Source organism: Balaenoptera musculus, chromosome 3, assembly GCF_009873245.2.
Source record: "Balaenoptera musculus isolate JJ_BM4_2016_0621 chromosome 3, mBalMus1.pri.v3, whole genome shotgun sequence".
Classification (NCBI taxonomy): Eukaryota; Metazoa; Chordata; class Mammalia; order Artiodactyla; family Balaenopteridae; genus Balaenoptera; species Balaenoptera musculus.
Window position 1 is genome coordinate 99,553,897 of NC_045787.1, and position 23,228 is coordinate 99,577,124.

The 23,228-nt window shown below is 35.5% G+C and overlaps 1 protein-coding gene and 1 long non-coding RNA gene across 3 annotated transcripts in view; both read left to right on the forward strand.

Annotated features, from left to right (window-relative positions):
* Positions 1–5,437, forward strand: part of LOC118892993 (serum response factor-binding protein 1) — a 61,084-nt gene extending 55,647 nt beyond the window's left edge. For both annotated transcript variants that reach the window (XM_036848102.1, XM_036848103.1), the window contains exons 7-8: positions 1,437–1,474; positions 4,775–5,437. In XM_036848102.1, coding sequence (XP_036703997.1) covers positions 1,437–1,474; positions 4,775–4,959 — 223 coding nt within the window. In that variant the 3' untranslated portion in view covers positions 4,960–5,437. The remainder of the gene's footprint in view (positions 1–1,436; positions 1,475–4,774) is intronic.
* An 852-nt stretch (positions 5,438–6,289) lies between these two features.
* On the forward strand, positions 6,290–22,982 carry LOC118892994. The gene is made up of 4 exons (XR_005019392.1): positions 6,290–6,475; positions 17,278–17,413; positions 20,989–21,029; positions 22,819–22,982. It is a non-coding gene; the product is annotated as an uncharacterized LOC118892994 (long non-coding RNA).
* Positions 22,983–23,228: the final 246 nt, after the last annotated feature.

The window sequence follows — 23,228 nt, forward strand, 5'->3', positions numbered from 1 at the left end:
ATATAGATAAATAATTTGTCTAATTTAATTGTCTAGCTAATTTAAGTTTATTCCTTTGATTATCAAAGTTTTGAAACTTTTAGTTAGCTTTTGGTGAAAACTTTTGAAAATTTCTCACATATCTCACTTTTTAAACAGAGCTTTCTGAAAAGAATGTGGTGAGTTTTTTTGGTTTTTTTTTTTCTCTTGTTGACCCAGGGCATTATTGTAAAACTCAACCGTTTTATTATGTATTTCTGTTTCAGTAGATAAGGCTGCTTGCCCTAACTCTGAGTTTCTCCAGACTGCTTTGTATTTGGTGATGCTGTCATCCTTATCCCTTCTGTTAATCACTACTTTTCATAGCTGTTTTGTTATAAATCAATAAGTTTAACTTCATTTGTAATTCTAATCTGGTAGGGGATATCTTCACATTTTAGAATAAAAATCATGGTTAGCTATTTTCTTCCATAAACTTTTTCTGTAATTTATAGGTCAGGCATAATTTTTAGTAGAATAGAAAAATATGATGTTGAAATTTTCCAAAAAAGTCAGAGTATGGAAAAGACACACAAACCATCTTTGGAGCCTTGAAAATTATTACATTATTTCATATATCTCCCAACTGTGCCTAAAAAAGCTACAGTTTTTCCCTCACTTGAAAATTAAGCACCACTATCCCTTCCCTCTCCCCGAAAAATGTTAATTTAATTTTTGTTATATGTGATTGTTATATGGGACTCATTCCCCCTGTAAGATTTTTGAAATTCTTTGTCTAGATAGTTCTCAAAGGTACAAGGTAACCAAGACAGGATATTTTATGGCCAGAAATCCCTATATGGGTGGTGAGAGGAAAATTCCTACATGTTTCTGTAGTAATATTGGGGTCTAACAAACCTTTGATGTAGCTAAAACATGGGGTTTTCATAATTTTTTTATTCATTTCTGGGGGGGTAAAGGAGTATGATAGTTTTTTTTTTTTTTAATAATCAAGTGAACTCTTTTTTTTTTTTTTTTTTTTATAGCTACTTTATTTATTTATTTATTTATTTATTTATTTTTGGCTGTGTTGGGTCTTCAGTTAGTGCGAGGGCTTTCTCTAGTTGCGGCAAGTGGGGGCCACTCTTCATCGCGGTGCGGGGACCGCTCTTCATCGCGGTGCGCGGGCCTTTCACCATCGCGGCCCCTCCCGTTGCGGGGCACAGGCTCCAGATGCGCAGGCTCAGTAGTTGTGGCTCACGGGCCCAGCTGCTCCGTGGCATGTGGGATCTTCCCAGACCAGGGCTCGAACCCGTGTCCCCTGCATTAGCAGGCAGATTCTCAACCACTGCGCCACCAGGGAAGCCCCTGATAGTTTTTTTTAATGAGTTTTATCAACATTTTTATTATGTTATCTTCTTAAAGTCAGAGGATTTGTTTATCTTTTAAATGTCCTAATGGTATTTTTCTTCTTTTAGAAATTACAGAGAACAGGCTCCAAGAAGCAAAACCCCAGGTATGTATTAATGACTGTCTGACTTCCATATGCAGTTGAGCAATGCTTTGCCAAAGAGGGAAGATGAAAAATTCTGGTTGCTTAGTAGCCTGAATCAATTATGTACCCACAGAAATGTAAATAGAGCATCTTATAATTAATCAGAATAATTTTTAAATTTTAATTATTTTTTTTTACCCTCTATGTCCTGCCAGTAGGAAATATGTTAGACAAAAGTTATCAGGAAATATCGGGTCTATTTAATTTATCTTGAACTAATCGACATATTCTTTAAGTATATTGCTATGTAAGTTCCATCTTAGTCAACGCCATGCCATTAAACATTCAGTACCAAGTATGTTACTTTCAGGGTTAAGAGTGAAACCAGATTTTCAGATTAATTCGTAACAAATCAAGTTTAATATATTTGGGTGGTCTGACTTCTGTACATAATCCCAAACTCTCACTGATTTAAAATAATAAAAATTTATTTCTCACATTACAGTCTACTATGAATCAGCACAGGGGCTGTGTTTCACATAGTCATTCAAGGATCAGGCTCCTTCCATCTTTGGCTCCTTTCTATTCCTGTTCCCAGGTATTCTCCATTTGACCAACAAAAGGGAATAGAGTACATGGAGAATTTTGTAAGAAGTTTTCATGGGCCAGGCCTGAAAGTGTTAGGGATCAGTTCTGCTCACATTTCATTAGCCAGAATTTAGTTACATGACCCCATCCTAGCCAAAAGGGAGCTAAGAAATGCAGTCTAACTATGCGGCTGGGTGGAAAAAGAAAGTGGAATTTCTTGAACACATAACTGTCTGCTGCTGACCATCCTTTTGATCATCAGATGGTAATTTCACTTTTTTCTCTGGTAATTTCTCAACACATAGAGCACACTATGTGCTTCCTTCCTGAGGAAGCCAACCCAAAGTCCCATCCAGTCATTGTATCCAGTTCAAAGCCTAGAATCCCTGAGTGATGATGCAGTGCTTTCCATCAGATCTCATGATGTAACTGCTCAAAATTTGGTGACCTGTGCACTAAAAAGACACACTGCCTGCCCACAACTCAGACCAGATATTTAGTGGCAGAGCAGGAACAAGGTAACCACAATAAAAACTCTCAATCAGTTAAGGGAAACATGGGAGGTGTGCAACATGTCTACTACCTGAGCAAAGATTGTGAAGAATCTATGAGGAATTTTCTTATCCACTGTTCTCCATGGTCTCTGACTGTGTTCTTGGGAGGGTCTTTGTTCCATGGCCACAGCTGAAGTAGACAGTTAGTATGATCTTCTTGGGAGTTGCCCCAAGTGATTAGTAAAAATATATGATCGTGAAGATGGTTTAAAATCTTAATAGTCAGGTTTTTTCCAGCCTAGGTTTGTGATTTCTTTCACAATAAAAATTCCCTCCAAAACTTACTGGATTTCTGACCTCTTTATTTCCAATCAGTCCATCAATGAGCTAGTCACCACACCAAAAATTCTTTCCTAGAGCTATTTTTCAAACTTGCCTTATTTATGTTGGTGAGTCATTCCCCGCCCCCGCCCTCCGCCACTGTCCCAGTCATTCAGTGTCTGTTGCATTCAGATTCTCAGGTTTGGTTGAGATGGCCATACCTTTGCTCTTATCTCTGCTCCAGGGCTAAATCTCTTTGGGCCTTTACTGCTTAAAATCTTTCTCAGTCTTATCTCTTACTGTTAGGAGTCCAAAGGCTTTTCTAAACCTTTAGGTCCCAAATATCTGAACCCTCTCTTCCCTTTTGATTCTGCTTGTGAGCTGGCCAGTTCTTTCCTGAACTTTTCTCTTTTTTTTTGTAGTACTTTGCCAAAGAGCCATCAGTACACTAATCTTTTTATTCTTTCCAGCCACTTACCCTTGTGCTGCAATTCCATAGGCATGTAGCCTACTTCCCAAGTTTTCACTGGCAACAATTTTACCTTTTCCTTAACATATACATAGGATGCTCACTTTTCAGCCTCAGGTATCCATTTCCTTACTACCTACCACTGAACTGCAAAGCCCGTGCCAAATTTTTATGATATTTTAATGGCTGTATTAAAATACTAGGTTTGGCAAATACGTGGCCTTATATTCACAAATACAGAATAACTATAAATTTAAGACACTCCCACATTTTCCCGATGAGGAAACCCAAGTAAAACATGTTTTTGTTTTTAGTTTATAAATTTATAATACTTAATTTATCCATTTGTTTGCTCATGCAAATATGCTTTACATAATTATGTAAAATATGTATCAGTTTAGAAATATTGCCTTATTCAAATTTCAGTTTACATGAAACAATTTCATTTAACATTTAAATTCATCACTCTTTATCACTAGAGGCATTCTTTGAGTATTACAGATTTCTAGAGCACATGTGATTTGTACAAGATATGGGACATTTTGAATCTGTATGCAGTGATGTTTTGGAAATGTTATCCCAACTGTACACTTGCTTGTATAACATTATGACATTTGCTTTTTAAGATCTTTAAAAGGCTTCTGACAATGATGGCTAACTTGCAATGGAGAAATTATACACCCCTAGGACTGATTAATAAATCTGTATTAAATTTTTTACCTCTCTTTTTCTTTCTGATTCTATAAATATGCATTGATTCAGTCTTTTCAGGCCAGCATGTCTCCCAGTACTTTGTTCAAAATAATATAATTGAAGTTTCTCATAATAAAAGAGGTTGTAAGGACTAGAATACAAGTTGCCACCCTCATATCTGGTGGATAACTTTATGGTTGAAAAAGAGCTTAGTCTTAAATTTGAGCAGACACGGCAGTTTACCTTGCAATCACAACTTTTTGTTCAATAACAGAAGGGAGTGGAATCAATTAACAGCCCTTACAACAGCTCACCCATCAACACTGTTGGATTCAATATTTTAGTTAAAACGTGAATTTTCTGGCTGCATTGCTCTGCACACAGGTATCATATGATAATGAATCATATTCCTTTAAAAATACAAAATGCCCCTCCTTTTTAAATTTTTTTGCCTTGTATGTTGTCTGGACTATGTATCTTAATGTCGGTGTGAATAAGACAGCACAGCATATACTAGGAGGCGTGCAACAGACATCTATTTACAACGATTAGAAAGCATGTGTCCCCAAATTGACTGCTCATATGTGTATTTCAACTTCAAACTTCCCTGTAGGACTTAGATTTTACACTGAGGTATTCCATTTAAGTAAAACTAAATTTCTTCCTTAAACACTGATTTGAGAAGATAAAATGTATTTGTTTTCTATGCTATTTATGTATAGACTTAGTTTTCATTAATTTTGCTTTCTCCTCCAGATTTTCAGCGAATTGAACCTCAGATCAATAATCAGCTTAATAAGAGTGCACAAAGAGGATCTGAAAATACAAAACAGAAATCACAGCTGCCTCTTCATCCTTCATGGGAAGCAAGCCGGAGGCGAAAAGAACAGCAATCCAAAATTGCTGTGTTTCAGGGGAAAAAAATTACCTTTGATGATTGATTAGTACTATTTTTTTGTGAACTTCTCTATCTAAAATTTGTTTTTCTTTTTTTAACCTTTCTTCTTTTTTTTTAACCAGCCCATTATTTAAATATGTATTTGAAGAAGTCTCTTTGAGTTTGGTTTTGTCTTTTTTTTTTTTTAAGTGTGTTCAAGTTATGTTTAAGCTTCCACAAATCAAGTGGATACTTAAATTAATTTTAAATATGTCTAGACTATTCCCTCTATAAAAGAATATTGAGATGTTGGCTGTCCCAGATTTTCTCATTTGTGCTAATCATGAAGCATATTTCACTAGTTTAGCTGTATGTTTCTTTACTTTGAAAATAAATGTTGAGGTATATTTAAAATAATAATGGAAAAATATGAGGAAATTGTAGCTGTCTAAAATAGATCATTTTTGCTGAAAATTGTTCTTGTTAGCAAAACTAAGATGGTAACTTTTATTATGGGTATACAGATAATAAATTATATAAGTCAATATTAACTTGTTATAGTTTTAATTATTTGTAATTTTTTGGTTTTTAACTGTTTTAAAATAGGTTCCCAGGAAAATTTTGGATTTCTGAATTATGCTTCACTTAGTTGGACAACATTCATATTTAAATGTAGCAACACAACCAAAAATGTGTTTTATATTTTACTGCGTATAAAATTTCTGTCAAATCAAGAATGTGTAATATCTTGACCACGTGTTCTTATTTTTTTTTCAGGCAGGGCTTTATTGGGATCCCTGCTGCAGCAGGGGGCAGCAAGAACCAACAACAGGTTCCCTTGCTCGCTCTCTCCCATGTGTTCTTACAGAAACAGTCTTTGAGGAATCATAGATTGGAATTTATAAGAACAAATTCTGAAGGAGATGTGATTAAAGGAGCATTTGTACTGATAGCTGAGCAGAGGTTATGAGGTAACTCACTGAAGAAGGGTCTGCTTTATACTTCATAGTACTGTTATTTAAAAGGAAAACAGGATTTTAAAAATCCCTTCAAATGTTTCACTTTTTGCTGCTCTGAGAAATTAAGGTTCTTGGTTAACTAAGTAACGCTAACTAAATTCTCTGTTTTCTATGCATTGGTGCTGTTAATGACAGAAAAAACCTTCTGGTTAACAGGAATTCAGAAGCTCTGGAAAGTCATTTTTATCTTTTTCAAGAGCTTAAGAATTTAGATAACTAGAGCAATAGAATTCAAGAGATCATACAGAAAGAAAATTATTTCTGCTGTATTAAATGCAAAATTTGGTTTTTTCTCCTTTTTTAAATTTTTATTTTTACATAATTCCAATTATGTCAAATTGAAATTAATTTCAATTGAAATTTTAATTATGAAGAATTACTGCAGGAAAAGTTAAAAAATAATGTCTCTATCCCTACCCAGATTTAGCCGAACTGTGAGGTTGAGAGCACTGTCTGTCGGCTCAAGACGTTTAACCCCAACTTCAAGGAATTAGGGTTTGCCTACAAAGTTAGAGGAAAGAGCCCATACAAGACCACTCTCACTTCTGACACCAACTGCAGGTTCGGAGATTGCAGGGGAGGGTTCCCCAAATACACTCAGGTTCAAAAATTTGCTTGCAGAACTCACTGAAACCTATTATATTCCCAGTTATAGTTTATTACAGGGAAAGGGTACAGATTATAACCAGCCAAAGGAAGAGGATGCTTAGGGCAAAGTCTATGAGGGTTCTAAAAGCAAAGTTTCTGTTGTCCTCAGGTTGCATTACCATCGTGGCATCAATATGCACAGAGTATTGCCAATCAGAGAAACTCGAGCTTTAGTGTCCCGAATTTTTATTGTGGCTTTGATTTGAAGACATCATCAGTTGATTGCCCGCATGATTGTTGCAGATGGATTAAGAATACCAAAGTCCCCATCCTAAATTACATGGTAGGTCTTTTTTAGTGCAGCCAGCTCCTGCCCTAAACAAAGACACTCCTATCAGGTATGACATAGAGTGCATCCATGAAGCTGAAGGCAAAGGCACTTTCTCTCTTTGGGCAAGGCCAGGTTCTTTACTACACAATATCCTTCACCCAAATTTCCCAAATATTAACATTTTCCTATATTTACTTTATCCTTGGCTGTCATCCTCCCTTCTCTCCTCTCCTTTTTTCCTTCCTTTTCCCCTTTCTCTTCTTCCTTTTTTTATCTTTCTCCCTTTCTCTCGTCTCTTTTCTTCCCTTCTTCCCTCTCTCCCTCACTACCTACTCTGCCTCTCACCCTTTTATCATTTCCATCTTTTTCTCTCTCCCGTTTATATTCTCTCTTTAAAAACAAAGTCATTCTTTATTCTTTTGTATTACCACACTCCAGTTATCAAATATTCGGATTTTGACAATTTCCCAATGTCTTTTTACAGCAACAGAAAGTGCAGCATCATGCCTTACATACAGTTGTCACCTTACATTCACTTGTCATCTCTCTTCGGTTGAGAACAGTACCTCAGTCTGTCTTAGGATTTCATGACATTGACATTTTTCAAAAGTACAGATCTATTTTGCAGTGTCCCTTTATTTGGGTTTGTCTAATATTCCCATTATCAAATTCAAGTTCTGCACTTTTGGCAGGAATGTTAGAGAAGAATGTTGTATTTGTCCTGGTGCATCATATCTGGAGTTAGGTGACAATGTTGATGTGGCTGGCCCATTACTGGTAGTATTAACTTTACTTACTTGTTTCAAGTGGTATCTATAAGGTTTCTCCATTGCAAAGTTACTGTTTTTCTCTTTGTAATTAATAATTATCTTGTGAGGAGATACTTTGAGACTATGTTTAATTCTGTCCTGAAACTTCCATGCACTAGTTTTAACATTCATTCATAATTCTTACCTGAAACAACTATTGCTATAGTAATTGTAAATGATGATTTTTTAATTTCATCTTTTTACTACACTTTTTAGATGGCTTTTTAGAATAAGGAAGAGTCTTTCATTTTCTCCTGTTTATTGAGTTTTTAAATGTATTTCAGTATTATCTCATGGGGACCTCTTTTTTCTACTTTTCTATTTATTTTTTATTAATAAGGTATTTTTTATTACTTCATTTTATCTATTATTGGCTTAAGAGGTTTACTATAGTATACATCTTTAATTTATCACAGCCTAACCTCAGGTAGTATTTATACCACTTTACGTATAGTCCAAGTACCTTTTACTACAGTACACTTCAGTTTTTCCCCCCAGCTTTTGTACTATTGTTTATATAGTTTTTGCTTCTACATTTAACCGTATAGTACATTGTTACTGATTTTGCTGTAATGTTCCACTTGTCTTTGTATCATGTCCATGTTTTTCTCTACTTCCTGGAACATACAGAACATTCATAGCTATTTTAATGATCTTGTCTGGAGCAGTTCCCAACTTGGGACAGTTTTTACCCACAAGGTATATTTGGCAATGTCTAGAGATATTTTCTGTGTCACAACTGGGGAGAAAGATGTTGCATCTAGTGGATATAGGCCAGAGATGCTGCTCAATATTCTACAATATATACAACAAAGAATTATCATGCCCAGAATTTCAGTAGTACTAAGGTTGTGAAATCTTGGTCTAGGACTCATTTGGCGCCACGACTGAGGCATTACAGTTCTAAGAACTCTGCCTAATTCTTTGTTAGGAAATTTTTCTGTTGTGTCTGGTGAGAACACAAACTATACCTGGACCTGTATTAGCTCCTAGGATGTTTCCACTAACTCTTTTCTAGTGACTTTTTCCTCCCTGGCCTTGTTAGATTCTTTATATACATTGCACAGATCAGTATAATACAGTTAACTTGAGGGGACCGTTGTACAGATCTCCAGAGCACTTTTTCCTCTTCTGTGCATCTCCTTCCTCTCTATTTTTTTACCTCACAAATTCTAGTCACATTAACCTATGTAAACTTTGAACTGTCTCTTCAGAAAGGCCATTGGGTTATTTTGGGTTTCCTTCCCCCGGCACTGTAATTTGGAAACTCTTCAAACAGTGAGCTGGTGTACTTATAGCACTCAACTCATTTGAGTTCTTTCTCTCAGGTATTACTATCCTGTACTGCTTTTTGTCCATTGTCTGAAACCTTTGTTTCATCCACTTTGTCCAGTTTTCTAGTCGTTTAATATAGAAGAACAAATCTAATCCCTGTTATTTCATAGTGGTGGGAAATAGAAGTTCTTTATTTTGATGGTCAAATTATCCTTAATTTGGTTGTGGAAGCCCCCCTCAAGCTGTCTCCTCTGTCCTTTTGGCATGTAAATCCTTTTCTGTAATAGTGAGGAAGGTGGTTTCTTATTTTCCACAATATATTTACTTATTTTCTCAACCCCAGAGTACACAGAAGTTAACTTCAGAATTGCTGACTGATACCTTTGCAAAATACAAGTCTACTAACCAAACTTTAATTTATGTTTAGAGTTCTTTTTTCTTTAGCCTGAGGGCATATGGTCTCAAAACTAAGTTTGCAAGTTACCTGGGATAATGTCAGCAAAAATGGCTGAGTAAGGACATCCAGAAATTCTTTTTCTCCATTAAAAACAATGAGAAAACTGTCCATATTGTCAGAATCAGTGTTTTCAGAACTGTGGAATTAACCAAAAGCTTACAGCAATCCAGGGAATGTTATTTATTAAAAAATGGCTGAATCTTGATAGGAACAGTATCTTTGTGACACTCTAACTTGCCCTATTTTCATCCCCCACTCCCCAAATCCATGGTGTCTTGAAAATCAACAACCCACAGTCATGATGAAAACCTGCAGCCTGGCAGACACTGGAGGGGCCAGAACAGGGGTTGGAGCTTATTCAAAGACACATTCCCCGAGAACTATCATTATTTGGCCAGTATGGTAGTTCACTGGGAGACCCCATGGCAATTCTGTTTTTATCTAACTTGACGAAGAGCTTTCCCAGTGTGAAAAGCGTTTTTCCTGAGATCACTTTTTGAAATCAATTAGAGGCAATTGTTAACATCACAGCTGCCTGAGGCAGTTGGGGAAAACAAGAAGTTAATCAAATTAAAAGGAAATCTGGAAAACTCAATATCTTTAGGGAATTTGATAAGTTTTGACAAATTTCCTGGAATTAAGGAAAAGTCACATGAATGACAGGGCTATGTGCATGTTCAGGAAAGTGCTGAGAAGGCCCTAAACCCTCACTTCTGGTTGACTTTGGGGGCTCTGCATAAGCAGGAAGTGAAGGCTGATGTGGAATTGTCAACTTCCTGGCCAAGTGTTGAAGGTGTACCCCAACACACATACCGACTCTCAGCAAAATGAGAGAAATATCAATTGCAAGCATTAAGGAAATCTTTGTCCAGTTATTAGTGTACCACTAAGCTAATGAAGCAGAGACTTTAGTGGCCATATACAACAAAGAATACAGACTTCACAAAGATAGTTCAAAGAAGTCACTGGACAACAACAAAAAATAGCAACAACAACAAGCCCTGAGGAGAAGAGAATATCTGATTTTGGAGTTGCAACATTATATTATTTAAAATGTCTAGTTTTCAACAGAATGTTGTAAGACATACACAGAAATAAATTGTGGCTCATATATAGGGTGGGGAAGCAATCAATAGAAACTGTCCCAAACAGGTCCAAACTTTGGATAGATTTGACGAAAACATTAAGCTATTTTAAATGTGTTCAAAGAACAAAAGGAAACCATATCTAAAAAACTAAGAGAAAGTTTGAGAACAATGTCTCATCAAATAGAGAATATCAGTAATGAGATAAAAATTATAAAGAAGTTTAGGAATTGAGAAGTACATTACTGTGAAACAAAACTTTCAACAGATGGGTTCAACAGTACGTTGGAGCAGACAGAAGAAAGATTGGGTAAACCTAACAATTGATCAATTGAGATTATCCAGTTAGAGGGAAAAAAAATAACGAAAATTTCAAAGACTTGTGGGGATACCATCAAATGTACCAACATAGGCATAATGGGAGTCTCATATGACCCCACATTTCCAATCATAGCTGTATACCTGCAAGAGAATTGAAAACTTGTTTAAAAAAAAAAAAACCTGAATATGAATTTCATAGGAGCATTATTCGTAATAGGTAAAAAGAAGAAAGAACCCAAATACCCATCAACTGATGACTAGATAATTAAAAGTGGTTTGTTCATGCAATGGAATATTATTCAGCCATAAAAAGGAATGAAGTATTGATACATATTGTGATATGGATGAACTTTGAAAACATCATGCTGGGCTTCCCTGGTGGCGCAGTGGTTGAGAATCTGCCTGCCAATGCAGGGGACATGGGTTCGAGCCCTGGTCTCGGAAGATCCCACATGCCGTGGAGCAACTAGGCCCGTGAGCCACAATTACTGAGCCTGCGTGTCTGGAGCCTGTGCTCTGCAACAAGAGAGGCCACGATAATGAGAGGCCCGCGCACCGCAACGAAGAGTGGCCCCCACTTGCCACAACTAGAGAAAGCCCTCGCACAGAAACGAAGACCCAACACAGCCATAAATAAATAAATAAATAAACCAACCCAAAAGTTTAAAAAAAAAAGACAAAACATCATGCTTAGAAAGAAGCCAAACACAAAACAGGGTTCCATTTATATGAAATGTCTAGAATATGTAAATCCATTGAGATCAAAAGTAGATTAGTGATTGCTAAGGGCTGGGAGAAGGAGGAATAGTGAATGACTGCTAATGGGTGTGGCATTTCTTTTAGGATTGAATGTGTTCTGGAATTGGATTGTAGTTTGGTTGCACAACTTTGTGAATACAAAAATCCACTGAATTGTGCACTTTGTAAGGATGCACATTATTGTATGTGAATTGTATCTCAGTTTTTTTAAATAATAATAATAAAAAGTTACCTGGGTTAGTGGTTTTTTTTTTCCCCTCTCCTTCCTTCCATATAGTACTTCATTTGAAATGCATTTTAGTTCATATATTTATGATGGTATTTAATTTGAAGTATTCTTTTCTCCATCCTTGGTAATTTTATTTATTTTTTTCTTTATGTATGTGAAACGTTAACATTGTTCCATATGTTAGAGCTGCACAAAACAGTATACTCAGAGAAGTGCCAACTCTGCCCTTCCAATTGTTTCTTTCCTTTCCACCCCAATCCCACCCACCCCATGTAGATAGTCAATCTCATTGGTCCTTGGTGTATTCTTCCTGTGTTTCTGTTTGCACAGGTTAACAAACATGTATATATTCTTATTTCCCCTTCTTTCTTACATAAAAATTGACATTTCCTAGATACTTTTATGATCTTTGCTTTCTTCATTTAAAAATGTATTCTGGAAATCACTACAAATCTGTCAATAGAGATCCTCCTTGTTTAAAACAAATGAACGAATATAACAAAACAGAAATAGACACAGATACAGAGAACAAACTAGTGGTTACCAGAAGGGAGAGGCTTAAGGGGAGGGAATTAAGAGGTACAAACTACTAGGTATAAAAAAGTTATAAGGATGTAATATACAGCACAAGGAATATAGCCAATTTTATAACTTTATATGGAGTATAATCTATAAAAATAACAATTCACTATGTTGTACACCTGAAATTAATGTAAGTCAACTATGCTTCAATTAAAAAAAAAAAAAAATGTGTGAGAGGGACAGCACCCGCTATTGCTGGCTTCGAAGATAGAGAAAAAGGATCACAAGCCAAGCAATGCAGGTGGCCTCTAGAAGCCTTCAGTTTACATCCAGTAAGAAAATGGGTATCTCAGGCCTACCCCTTCAAGAAACTGAATTCTGCCAACAACCTGAACGACCCACGAAAAGGATCCTCCCCGAGAGCCTCTAGAGAGGAACACAGCCCTGCTGACACCCCGATTTTAGCCCAGTGAGACCCATGTCAGAACTACATGGGTCTAAACTACAGAACTATTAGATAATAAATTTTTGTTGTTTAAGCCATTACAGAATATAAATAAATAAAAAATGACATTGCACCTATCTATCAATTTATTCACTCATCTATGTAGGAGCCTATAGATTATTTTTCATATTTTACAGCTACAAACAGTGTTTTAAACAAAATATGAACCAGCAGTATGTATTTTCATATTGTTGGAGGTATGCCTTTGGGGTAAGTTCCTAGAGGTAACACTGTTATGTCAGAAGGTAAATGTATATGTAGTTTAAAATTGCCAGATTTTTTTTCCATGAGGGTTGTAACAGTTTGTATTTTCACCAGCAGCATATAAGACAGACTTGTTTCCAACACCTCTCCAGTAGAGTATGGTGTTTTACTTTTTTAATTTTGCTAATTGGATAGGTGAGAAATGTCACTTCAGTGTAGTTTTCCTATACATTTCTCTGATTATGGGCATAGTTGAGTACTTTTTTAAATTTTGGGGGACAATTTTATATGAATTTTTGTGAATATTTTCTGTCTTGCCCATTTTCCCATTGGTGAGGAGTTGGTTTTTCTTTTTGTCCTCTTCCCCAAATTTTTAAGATTTATCTATGTTTTAGGGATATTAGCCCTTTATCTGTTATATGTATTGCAAATATTTTTTCCTGTTTTGTCAATTGTCTTTTTATTTGCTTATAAGCTATTTTTGTTTTGTCTGCTTTTTTCTAATTGATTTTTTTAATTTTTATTTTATATTGGAGTATAGTTGATTTACAATGTTGTGTTAGTTTCAGGTGTACAGCTAAGTGATTCAGCTATACATATACATATATCTCTTCTTTTTCAAATTCCTTTCCCATTTAGGTTATTACAGAATATCGAGTAGAGTTCCCTGTGCTAAACAGTAGGTCCTTGTTGGTTATCTATTTTATATATAGAAGTTTGTATCTGCTAATCGCAAACTTTTAATTTATCCCTCTCTCACCCCTTTTCTCCTTTGGTAGCCATAAGTTTGTTTCCAAAGTCTGTGAGTTTGTTTCTGTTTTGTAAATAAATTCATTTGTATCATTTTTTTAGATTCCACATATAAGTGATATCATATGATATTTGTCTTTTTCTCTCTGATTTACTTCACTTAGTATGATAATCTCTAGGTCCATCCATTGTCAGTTGTCTTTTGATTTTATTTATGTCATTTACATTTCTATCATGTTGTTTGTCTGCCACTTATATGTAATCAGATGTACTGGTTTCTCTTTTTATTTCCTATTATTTCATTTTTGCATATAGATTTGGGATCATAGTTAGAAAATCTTACCGTACTATTTGTTTTCTACTTGGATACAAATATTGCTGTCCCTGCTTTCTTTGTGTTTCCATTTGTCTGGAATACCTTTGACTATCCTTTCATTTTTAGTCTTTCTGAATCATTCTGTTTCAGATGTGTCTCTTGAATAGAGCATTTTGTTGGGTCTTTATGAGCCAGGTTGAAAATCTTTCTATATAATAAACCTTTTCACATTTGTTGATAAGATGATTATGATTGCTTTCAATTCTGTCAGATTATCTTATACTGTAATTATTATATTTATTTTGTTCCTCTTCATAATGTTTGCTGCGTTCTCTTTTTAAAAAAGAAATTCCTAAATTTGGCACTTAGGAAGGTTAGTATTTCTGGTGATTATCTTTGTGCTTATACCTTTATTTAATGGCTTTAGTCCCTTATTCTTTTATTCACAATCTGTATTGTCCATTTTTAATGACATCCCTTAAGTATCGCTTGTTGCCTAAATCACAGCTAATGGGTTTATTCTACTTTCCTTCTTCCATCTGCATTCCCTTCCAATTTTTAATTGCATTAATATAATGTCACTGGAACATACAACACATAACATTGAACATTATTATATAACATATTATTCTGCCCTTATCCCCACCTTAGTTTTAGCCTTAGATTTGCAGTTAAGTATATTAAAGCTAAATTGCTGAAGTTTTCCCAGTTATGTTTTGTTTGGATGAAGTTCATTTTCTAGTACATTCCTCAAAAAAGGACTCATGGAAGGAATTATTTGAGCTCTTGATATTTAAATATTTTTTCTGTAGTTTTCATACTTTAAAAATTTTTCTGTGGTTTTCATTATTAAACATTATGACTGGATCTTGGTATTGTGGCTTTCTGAACAAAGATCCTGCCCCTCTTCCTTGTGGCAGCTAAACTTTCATTGCATCCGTGGTGAATCTTGTTTGGGAGAGTTTCTTGCTCCTTCCCAAGTTAGGAGATCTGGATGAAGGATGGCTTCTTGACCTTTCCCAGGGATACAGAGTTGTTTTTGTTTTTTGTTTTCCCTTTTACACTTCCAAGCCACAGTGAGTCTTTATACCTGTGTCCTGGCTAATTGTTTGATGACCTTACCGTGGCTTAAGGCTTTTTTCTTAGTAGGGAAGAAGGATCCTGGTGGGTATTTGTGTCCTTCCTGTAACAGTAACCTCTCCTCTTTCAGGTCTGCACCATCAAGGAAAGTTTTCTCTTATCTTTGCTCTGTCCCCCATCTTTCTCCTGAGTGCCCAGTGAAGGCCCATGGAACTCCCATACCCTTTTGAGTACTTGACAGCCCTAAATAATTCTACTATATTTTCCTCTAGTACTTGTATAGGTTTATGTTTACCTTTAGGCCTTAATCTTTCTGGAATTTACCCCAATTGGCAAACTGCTTAAACCAATTAGTTACAATGAATCTGCATTTCTCAGCCTCTCCTGAAGTTAGGTTGGTGTCATGTGACAAGAATTACTTATTGGAATATGGGTGAAAATTATGTAAACCACTTCCAGGTCTGGCCCATGAAATCCTCTTCTCCCCTCCACCCTTCTTTTGTCCCTCAGCTGGGTGTCAGTTCCCAGGGAGACAGTAGAGGACCCCGTTTTTAAGATGAAGAAAGAACCATCAATGTGGGAACGTCAATCACTGTGAAAACCATAGTTATCCACCTTTTCCTCCACTTAAGCCAACTGGACTTAAGTTATCATCAAACAAGCATCTATTGTGTAAAACCACTGAGAATTTGGGCTTTTTTGTTTGTTTGTTTGTTTTTTGATAGTACAAGGTATTACTCTGATGCAGAAATTGTTGCTAGAAGAAGGATGCTACTGTAACAAAAATCCAAAATTCTTGGCATTGGTCCACCATACAGGCAAGATGGAAACTAATATCCAGGGCTATAAAACTGGAGATTTCTGCATGCAGTAACAAAACAATATTTTAAATGGTCATTTACAATTACTTGGAAGGTGGGCCACATGCTTACTGACATCATAGTACGGAGAGAGGCTGGAGAATGGAATGTTGGTAGTGAATGTTGATTGTTACTACCTGCATTTATCAAAGTGATACAAAAAACAAGAAATGGGATGTAGCAAAAACTTGTTAGTTTGAAAGCAGAAAAAAAGAAAAAAAAGTAAAAGGATGAGAAAGCCATGGCTTCTAGCCCCAAATAATAAGAGATTATGGACAAATGCCCACTAAGACTTCTGGCTCCACACAGTTCTAAGTTAAGGGTGTGGCATTTCCTCCTAAACATGATGACTTTAAGCCATGTTGGCAAATGAGGGAAAAAATAAGGCAGGCTTGAGAATTATATTTAGGAAAGACCTTTGGGGGTGCTATCAGCATATGTGACTGAATAGATAACTTTCCCTCAAAAACAGTAATCTGCTTTTTTTGTAATACCAAAGAAATTGCAAGACTGGATTTCAATAGCCTTCAAATGTTCTATCATTACTAGTATTTTGGGGCTCCCAAACTTGCTCAGGAAAGAAATGGGTTGCAAAAACTGTAAAGGCCCCCAGTGAGGGCAAGATCCCCATCATTTGTATCAAATGTAATAATGGACCAAAAAACCTCCAAAAAGGTAGATCCAGAGATTTGAAGAACATTGAATAAGTAGTTTCTTCCAGATAGAAAAACTGAAATCAGGAAAATGTCCCACTGCCAGATAAGAGGGACCTCAAAACACCTGCCAGAAGGATGTCATAACTACTATAGACCATCGCCTTCTGTGTGTCTCCCATGTTCCCTTTACCAGATGGCAGTTTTTATTGCAACTGTCCTGTCCTTGCTTCACCACGATAAATTGGGCCTGCTGGCAGTAGAGAGATTTCTATAACATCTGTTGCTGGTGCAAGTGTCACTGGAACCTCAAGTGGCCATATCCGGAACTGGTGGAAAGAACCATGCATTATTCAGAGATCCTGGGCATTGAGCTGGTTGCAATAACTGGATGGAATTTTGGCTTGTCTCACTTAGGGAAGGAGGGAATGTGCTCTATGTGGTAGGGCACCTGGTAACCAGAAGGACATACTATGTTAAAAATTGGCTATAAGGTGTTCACTTAATCTATTTCTTCTTTTACTTAGGTAACCAAATATGGCTAAAAGTGATTACATGATTTTCACATGCCCCACAGAACTTTCCAGGCAATCTCCACGTTTCTTTCTTTGTTTTCCAGCTAGATGTTGACATCTTGGGCAACCTTGCAAGATAGATTTTGAAGATGGTGAAATTTCTATCAGCCAGGGTTCCTGCATGGTGGCATGGAACAGATCCCCACAACCCTAGCCAGCCACCTGTTGAACTTCACATGAGTAAGAAATAAGTATTTGGTTATGTCACTGAGATTTAGAGTGTTATCTGTTACTGCAGCTAATAAATATATGATATGTTGTTGGGATCTAACTATTCTAGTTTTTCTGAAATGAATATGGTTTTAATGCTATTTTTGAGTAGTTGGGTCATCCCTTCTCTACTGATTTGAAATGTCACCATATAAGCACAGCATTGTTCCTAGGCTCTCTCTCTTTTCTGCTTATCTGTTTCTCTGATCAGATATTACATTTTAAATTATTATAGCTTTGTATTTTCCTTAGATACCCAGTAGCCCTGTATACGCATAATTTTTTTTCTCAGAATTTTCTTGGCAAGTCTTTTGTCTTTTCTTTAGAAACAAATTTTAAAATCAGCTTCTAAGTTTTATTTTAAAAAATTGTCTTGGGATATTAATTCTGATTATTCTTAGAATTTTTTTGTAACCTGGGAGGTATTTGTGTTTCAAACATGTTCTTATTGTTGTTCTCTAGTTGTATAAAATGATGGGTCTGCTTCCATGGATGGGCCTAAAATATAGAACTGTAGAAGAAATGATATGAACAGGAGCAAGTTCAGTAGTCTAAGTATGACATCATCATGCAGAAATTAAGTAGCCTTAAGTTGAATACTGGAATGTTGTTTGTACTTTGAACATGTGTTTCTCCTCAAGGGAAAACTTGTTTTGAAAGAAAGTCATTCTCCATGCTGTCTTCAGGATATAATTGAAAGGATGTTTTTCAGTAAAGACAGCCAAAACTTAGAGGGTCAATGAATGGAGGAGGATTATTTGTGTTTATTTTTAAACTAAACATGGTATGAATATTCAGTGTTTAGCTTAGCTCTCTCTGTAATGGACGGGAGTTCGTAGTCTTCACATATACCAACAACAACCAGTTTAACTTAGGTCTAAAATAGGTGTAAACTAGTTCTGATTTTGTTTTTGTTTTTTTTTTTGAATCATAGGTACCACCTGTGATAAAGGAGAGGTTTGCAAGCCCTATCAAATTTTTAAGGCCTGTAATGCTATAATTGCCTTATCAATGCTTAGAATTTTTTTACTTTAGTGAGTTCTATAATTACATTACTAATGCTTAGAATTTTCTTACTTTAGTGCTTGAATTTATATTCTCCGCTTTGATATCTGCAAGGCTCCCTCCCTCAGTTTTGCAGGTCTCTGTTCAAATGTCAGCTTATTAGGGAGAGCTTCTCTGATTTCCCTTAGAAACCAACTGATTATTCCTTCCTTTTTGCTTGGTTTTTCTTCTGTGACATTCATAGAAGTGCATGGTAGTGCTCAGTTAAATATTTGCTTTTAAAATACATATTCTATAAATATTTGAATAAATATTATTATTGAATAACTAATCATGGATATATACAAGTTTTTTCAGCATATCAATGACTCATATAGTTGAATACCTGAAGCTGCCAGTTAGGAGGCTATTAGAATAATCCAGGTAAGAGATAGAATGGCTTGGACTTGGATGGTAGCAGTGGAGATGAGAATGGGAGAGAAGGTAATGTTTGATTATAGAGGAGAAAGTATGAATTAATGCTGGAGAAAAAGTATGAAAATAATTGAAATAAGAAACAGTATGATTACTAGGCAGCATTAGAAGCTCATTTGAAGTTTACTGTAATTAATTTAAAATGAAAACAATTAGCACAGCCATTTGTATTTTCATTTTCTATGACCTATTTTTTGACCATATTTATTTGGGGTTCTTAGTCTTTTTGCTACTGGTTTGTAGGAGTTCTTCATATGTTAGTGAAATAAGCCCTGTGCCTACCATGATTTGCAAAGAATTTCCATTTTGTCATTTGTCTTTTGACTTTGATTTTTTTTTCCAAATAAGGTATTTGATTTTGTTCATGTTATAAATGATATCTAATTTTTAACCTCCTAACTGGTTATTGTTGGTATATATGAAGGCTAAAACTTTCTCAGCTACCTTACAAAACTCTCACTGTTTTTTTAATAGTTACTCCACTGTTTCTCCTCCATCTTCCCAGGTTCAGAATTATACCTTCTTCAGATAATGATCATTTTACTTGCCCCTAATTTTTGTAACTCTATTTCTCTTACCTAAGTAGAATGGCTAGTACCTCCAATACAACATAAAATAATAACACTGAAAGTGGACCTCTTTGTCTATTCCTGACATTAATGGAAATGCTTTTAGTGCTTTCACTTAAGCATGAAGTTGACTTTTAGATTTAGAAAGATATGTTTTATGAAGTTATGATCTATTCCTCTTATTAAAACATATTTTTTTTAAATCAAGAATGGATGTTGAGTTTTAACACATGCCTTTTAAGCATTTTTGAAAGTTACTATGTGATTTTTCTCTTTTGTTCTTTAAAGATTTAGTGGAATAATTCTAAAAAAACCATTTCTGCCTGGTGTATTTCTCTATTTTTTCTATATTAATTTATCTATTTAGATTTTCACCTGAACTCAATTTTATATTTTTCTTAAAAAGTAACCTTTTCAGGAATTACCTGGCGGTCCAGTGGTTAGGACTCAGTGCTGTCACTGCAGGGCCCTGGTTTCCATCTCTGGCTGGGGAACTAAGATCTGCAAGCCACACAGTGTGGCACCCACAAAAAAAAAAAAGTAACCATTTCATCCATGATATATATTTTATTTGCAGAGCTAAACAATGTAATCTCTTGATTTTTAAAATTACCTCTACAAATTTGGGTGAGTTCAGTCTTTTATTTTGTGTATTTATGTTTTATACTTTTTTCTAGATTAGTTAATGGTTTACCTAAGTAAGGTATTCAGTTTTTTCTTTGTGTGGTCTTTTAGCCGTATACCAAAGATTCTGATACATTGTGATTTCTAGGCTACTTGTTTTCTCTTTTCCTACCTTTTTCCAATTGCATTTCAGATGTTTTTCCTATTTTCCTTCTCTGCTATTTTGGAATTTCTTTTGGTAATTACCCTTTAAAATTTAAAGTGAATATTTTTTTTTTAATTATTATTATTATTATTATTTTATTTATTTATTTACTTATGGCTGTGTTGGGTCTTCGTTTCTGTGTGAGGGCTTTCTCCAGTTGCAGCGAGCAGGGGCCACTCTTCATCGCGGTGCGCGGGCATCTCACTATAGCGGCCTCTCTTGTTGCGGAGCACAGGCTCCAGACGCGCAGGCTCAGTAGTTGTGGCTCACGGGCCTAGTTGCTCCGTGGCATGTGGGATCTTCCCAGACCAGGGCTCAAACCCGTGTCCCCTGAATTGGCAGGCAGATTCTCAACCACTGCGCCACCAGGGAAGCCCTAAAGTGAATATTTTTAAAAATTAAAATTAACCTCAGTAACTCTACCAGCCTACTAAACAATACATAAGCTTCCTAACTCTTTGATCACTTTTTTATCTTGCATGCATTTGTGTCAAAAATTTCAGTTCTGCCTTTTAACTTTATCTCCAAATTAGACATTATCATTATTGTTTTATACAGTTAATGTTTATATAGATTTACTCACATGTTTACCAATTTCTTTGTTGACCAATTTTTTTTTTTTTTTTGTCTTTGACCTTCTTTCTGGTATCATTTTCCTGCTTTCCTAGGTACACGTTTTTCAATATTGTATAGTGAAGATCGGTTAGTGGTAAGCCCTCTTAGTTTTTGTCTATTAGAATAATGTCTTTACTTCAGTCTCATTCTCAACTGACATTCTAGCAGGGTAACTAATCTTGGTTAATAATTATTTTCTTCATTAGTATGAAAATATCTCATTGTTTTCTGACTTTGTTTCTATTGAGAATTCAGCTGTCAGTTACATTGTCATTCTTTCTAGGCAACTTTCGTGTGTGTCAATGATTCTTGTATAATATGAAATATTTGAATTTTTTTAATAGAGGCTATCTTTATCATTGTAATCGTATATATACACAGACATACTTAATACTCTATTGCTTTAGAACATGGGTCATCAAACACTTTCTGTAACAAGTGAGAGAGTAAATATTCTAGGCCTTGCAGCCCATAAAGTCTCTGGTGGCCACTTGACTCTGGTGTTGTAGCACAAAAGCAGCCATAGATAATATGTGAACAAATGGGTGTGGCTGTATTTCACTAAACTGTATCTACAAAAACAGGTGGTGTATTTGATTTAGCCAATTGTCCATATTTGTTGACTTGCTTTAGACAGTATATTCTGAATAATGATTAAATTAAATTGTTCTTCTTCCTTTCAGCATTCTTTCCTCCATTACTGACTATTAGTCAGTGATATTATCTTTCTTAGGGTTTATCTTTATACTAATAAATCTAAGAATAGGCAGATGGATATATTTATCTGATTTCAATTACATATTTTGACCCAGCTATAAAAATATGAAAAACTAGCAAATTTTTCTTTGCTTTTTCTTCCCTTCTCACTGTTTGTTATTTATACCATTTCTACCTTATGAAGGTTTATAGAATTTACATTCTGTTCTATCACCCTAATCTTTGTTGGTCACTTGACTTGTTGAAGGTCACACAGCCAGTAAGTGGTGAAGCTAAGATGTGAACTGAATAGCCTGTGTTGTTAACAACTACATCATGCTGCCATATTTTTTGGAAGATTGGATAATCTTGGTAATAAAATTAACAAAGATTATATTATGGGGAGTGGGAGGAGCTGAATCATTTATAAATGTGAATGGGAAAATGTCAAATAATACTACAAACCAACTTCTCTATATTTTTTAGTGTTGTTCAGTATTACCATGGTTAATTAAATGATAGGAACTGAATTTGACTAAATGCATCATTCCAGTAAGACCAATAAAAAATCTTTTTTCATCCCATTAAAACCCCAAGAGATTCATTAATCTGTCCATTTCTAAACAATGCACTTAAAAAATCTAGAAATAGAAGTTTAATTTCTTAATGTGAAAATAGGTATCTTAGACTAATAGCCAATATTACATTTAATGGAGAAATATTGGAAGTTAGAAACGTAACAAGGATGGCTGTCATTATACTATTATTACATTTTCACTTCACATTGTTTTAGAAAGTTGAAGCCAGTGTAGTTAGAAATAAAAGAAATACAATAGGTATAGCTAACAGGAAAGGAAGAAATAAAATTAACATTGATTCTGCCTCTGCCTCATTTATAGTGGAATTTCCCATTCATTTTATTCCAATTTTATTGTGGTTACAGTAAGGGTGTTTTTTGTTTGTTTTTTCTCCTCATCTTCATGTAAGGTATCCAAGTTCCCTCACCCCTTTCTCCAGGAGGACCCACAAGTATTCAGGACTGTTGAATGACAGGTTACCTGTAGGTGAAAAATCAGAGAAACTTTCATTCTGCTCCCCGAAACTCTGAAAGTTCTAATCCTTCCTCTTTCTAACCATCTTCCTCATCAGGTTGAATTCCCACTCTACCTTTCTTTTTCTTTTTCCAGTTCCAGTTTTATTTGTTCTTTTGAAGCCAGAGAAAACAGTCCTACAAGTACGCCTATAAGAACGATCTGGAGATTGGTTCAAGATGGAGTAGAAGGACATGCGCTGACTCCCTCTTGCAAGAACACTGGAATCAGAACTAACTGCTGAACAATCATTGACAGGAAGACACTGGAACTCACCAAAAAAGATACCCCACATCCAAAGACAAAGGAAAAGCCACGATGAGCTGGTAGGTGGGGTGCAATCACAATAAAATTAAATCCCATAATCGCTGGGTGGGTGACTCACAAACAGGAGAACAGTTATACCACAGAAGTCCACCAACTGGAGTGAAGGTTCTGAGCCCCACCTCAGGCTTCCCAACCTGGGAGTCCAGCAACAGGAGGAGGAATTCCCAGAGAATCAGACT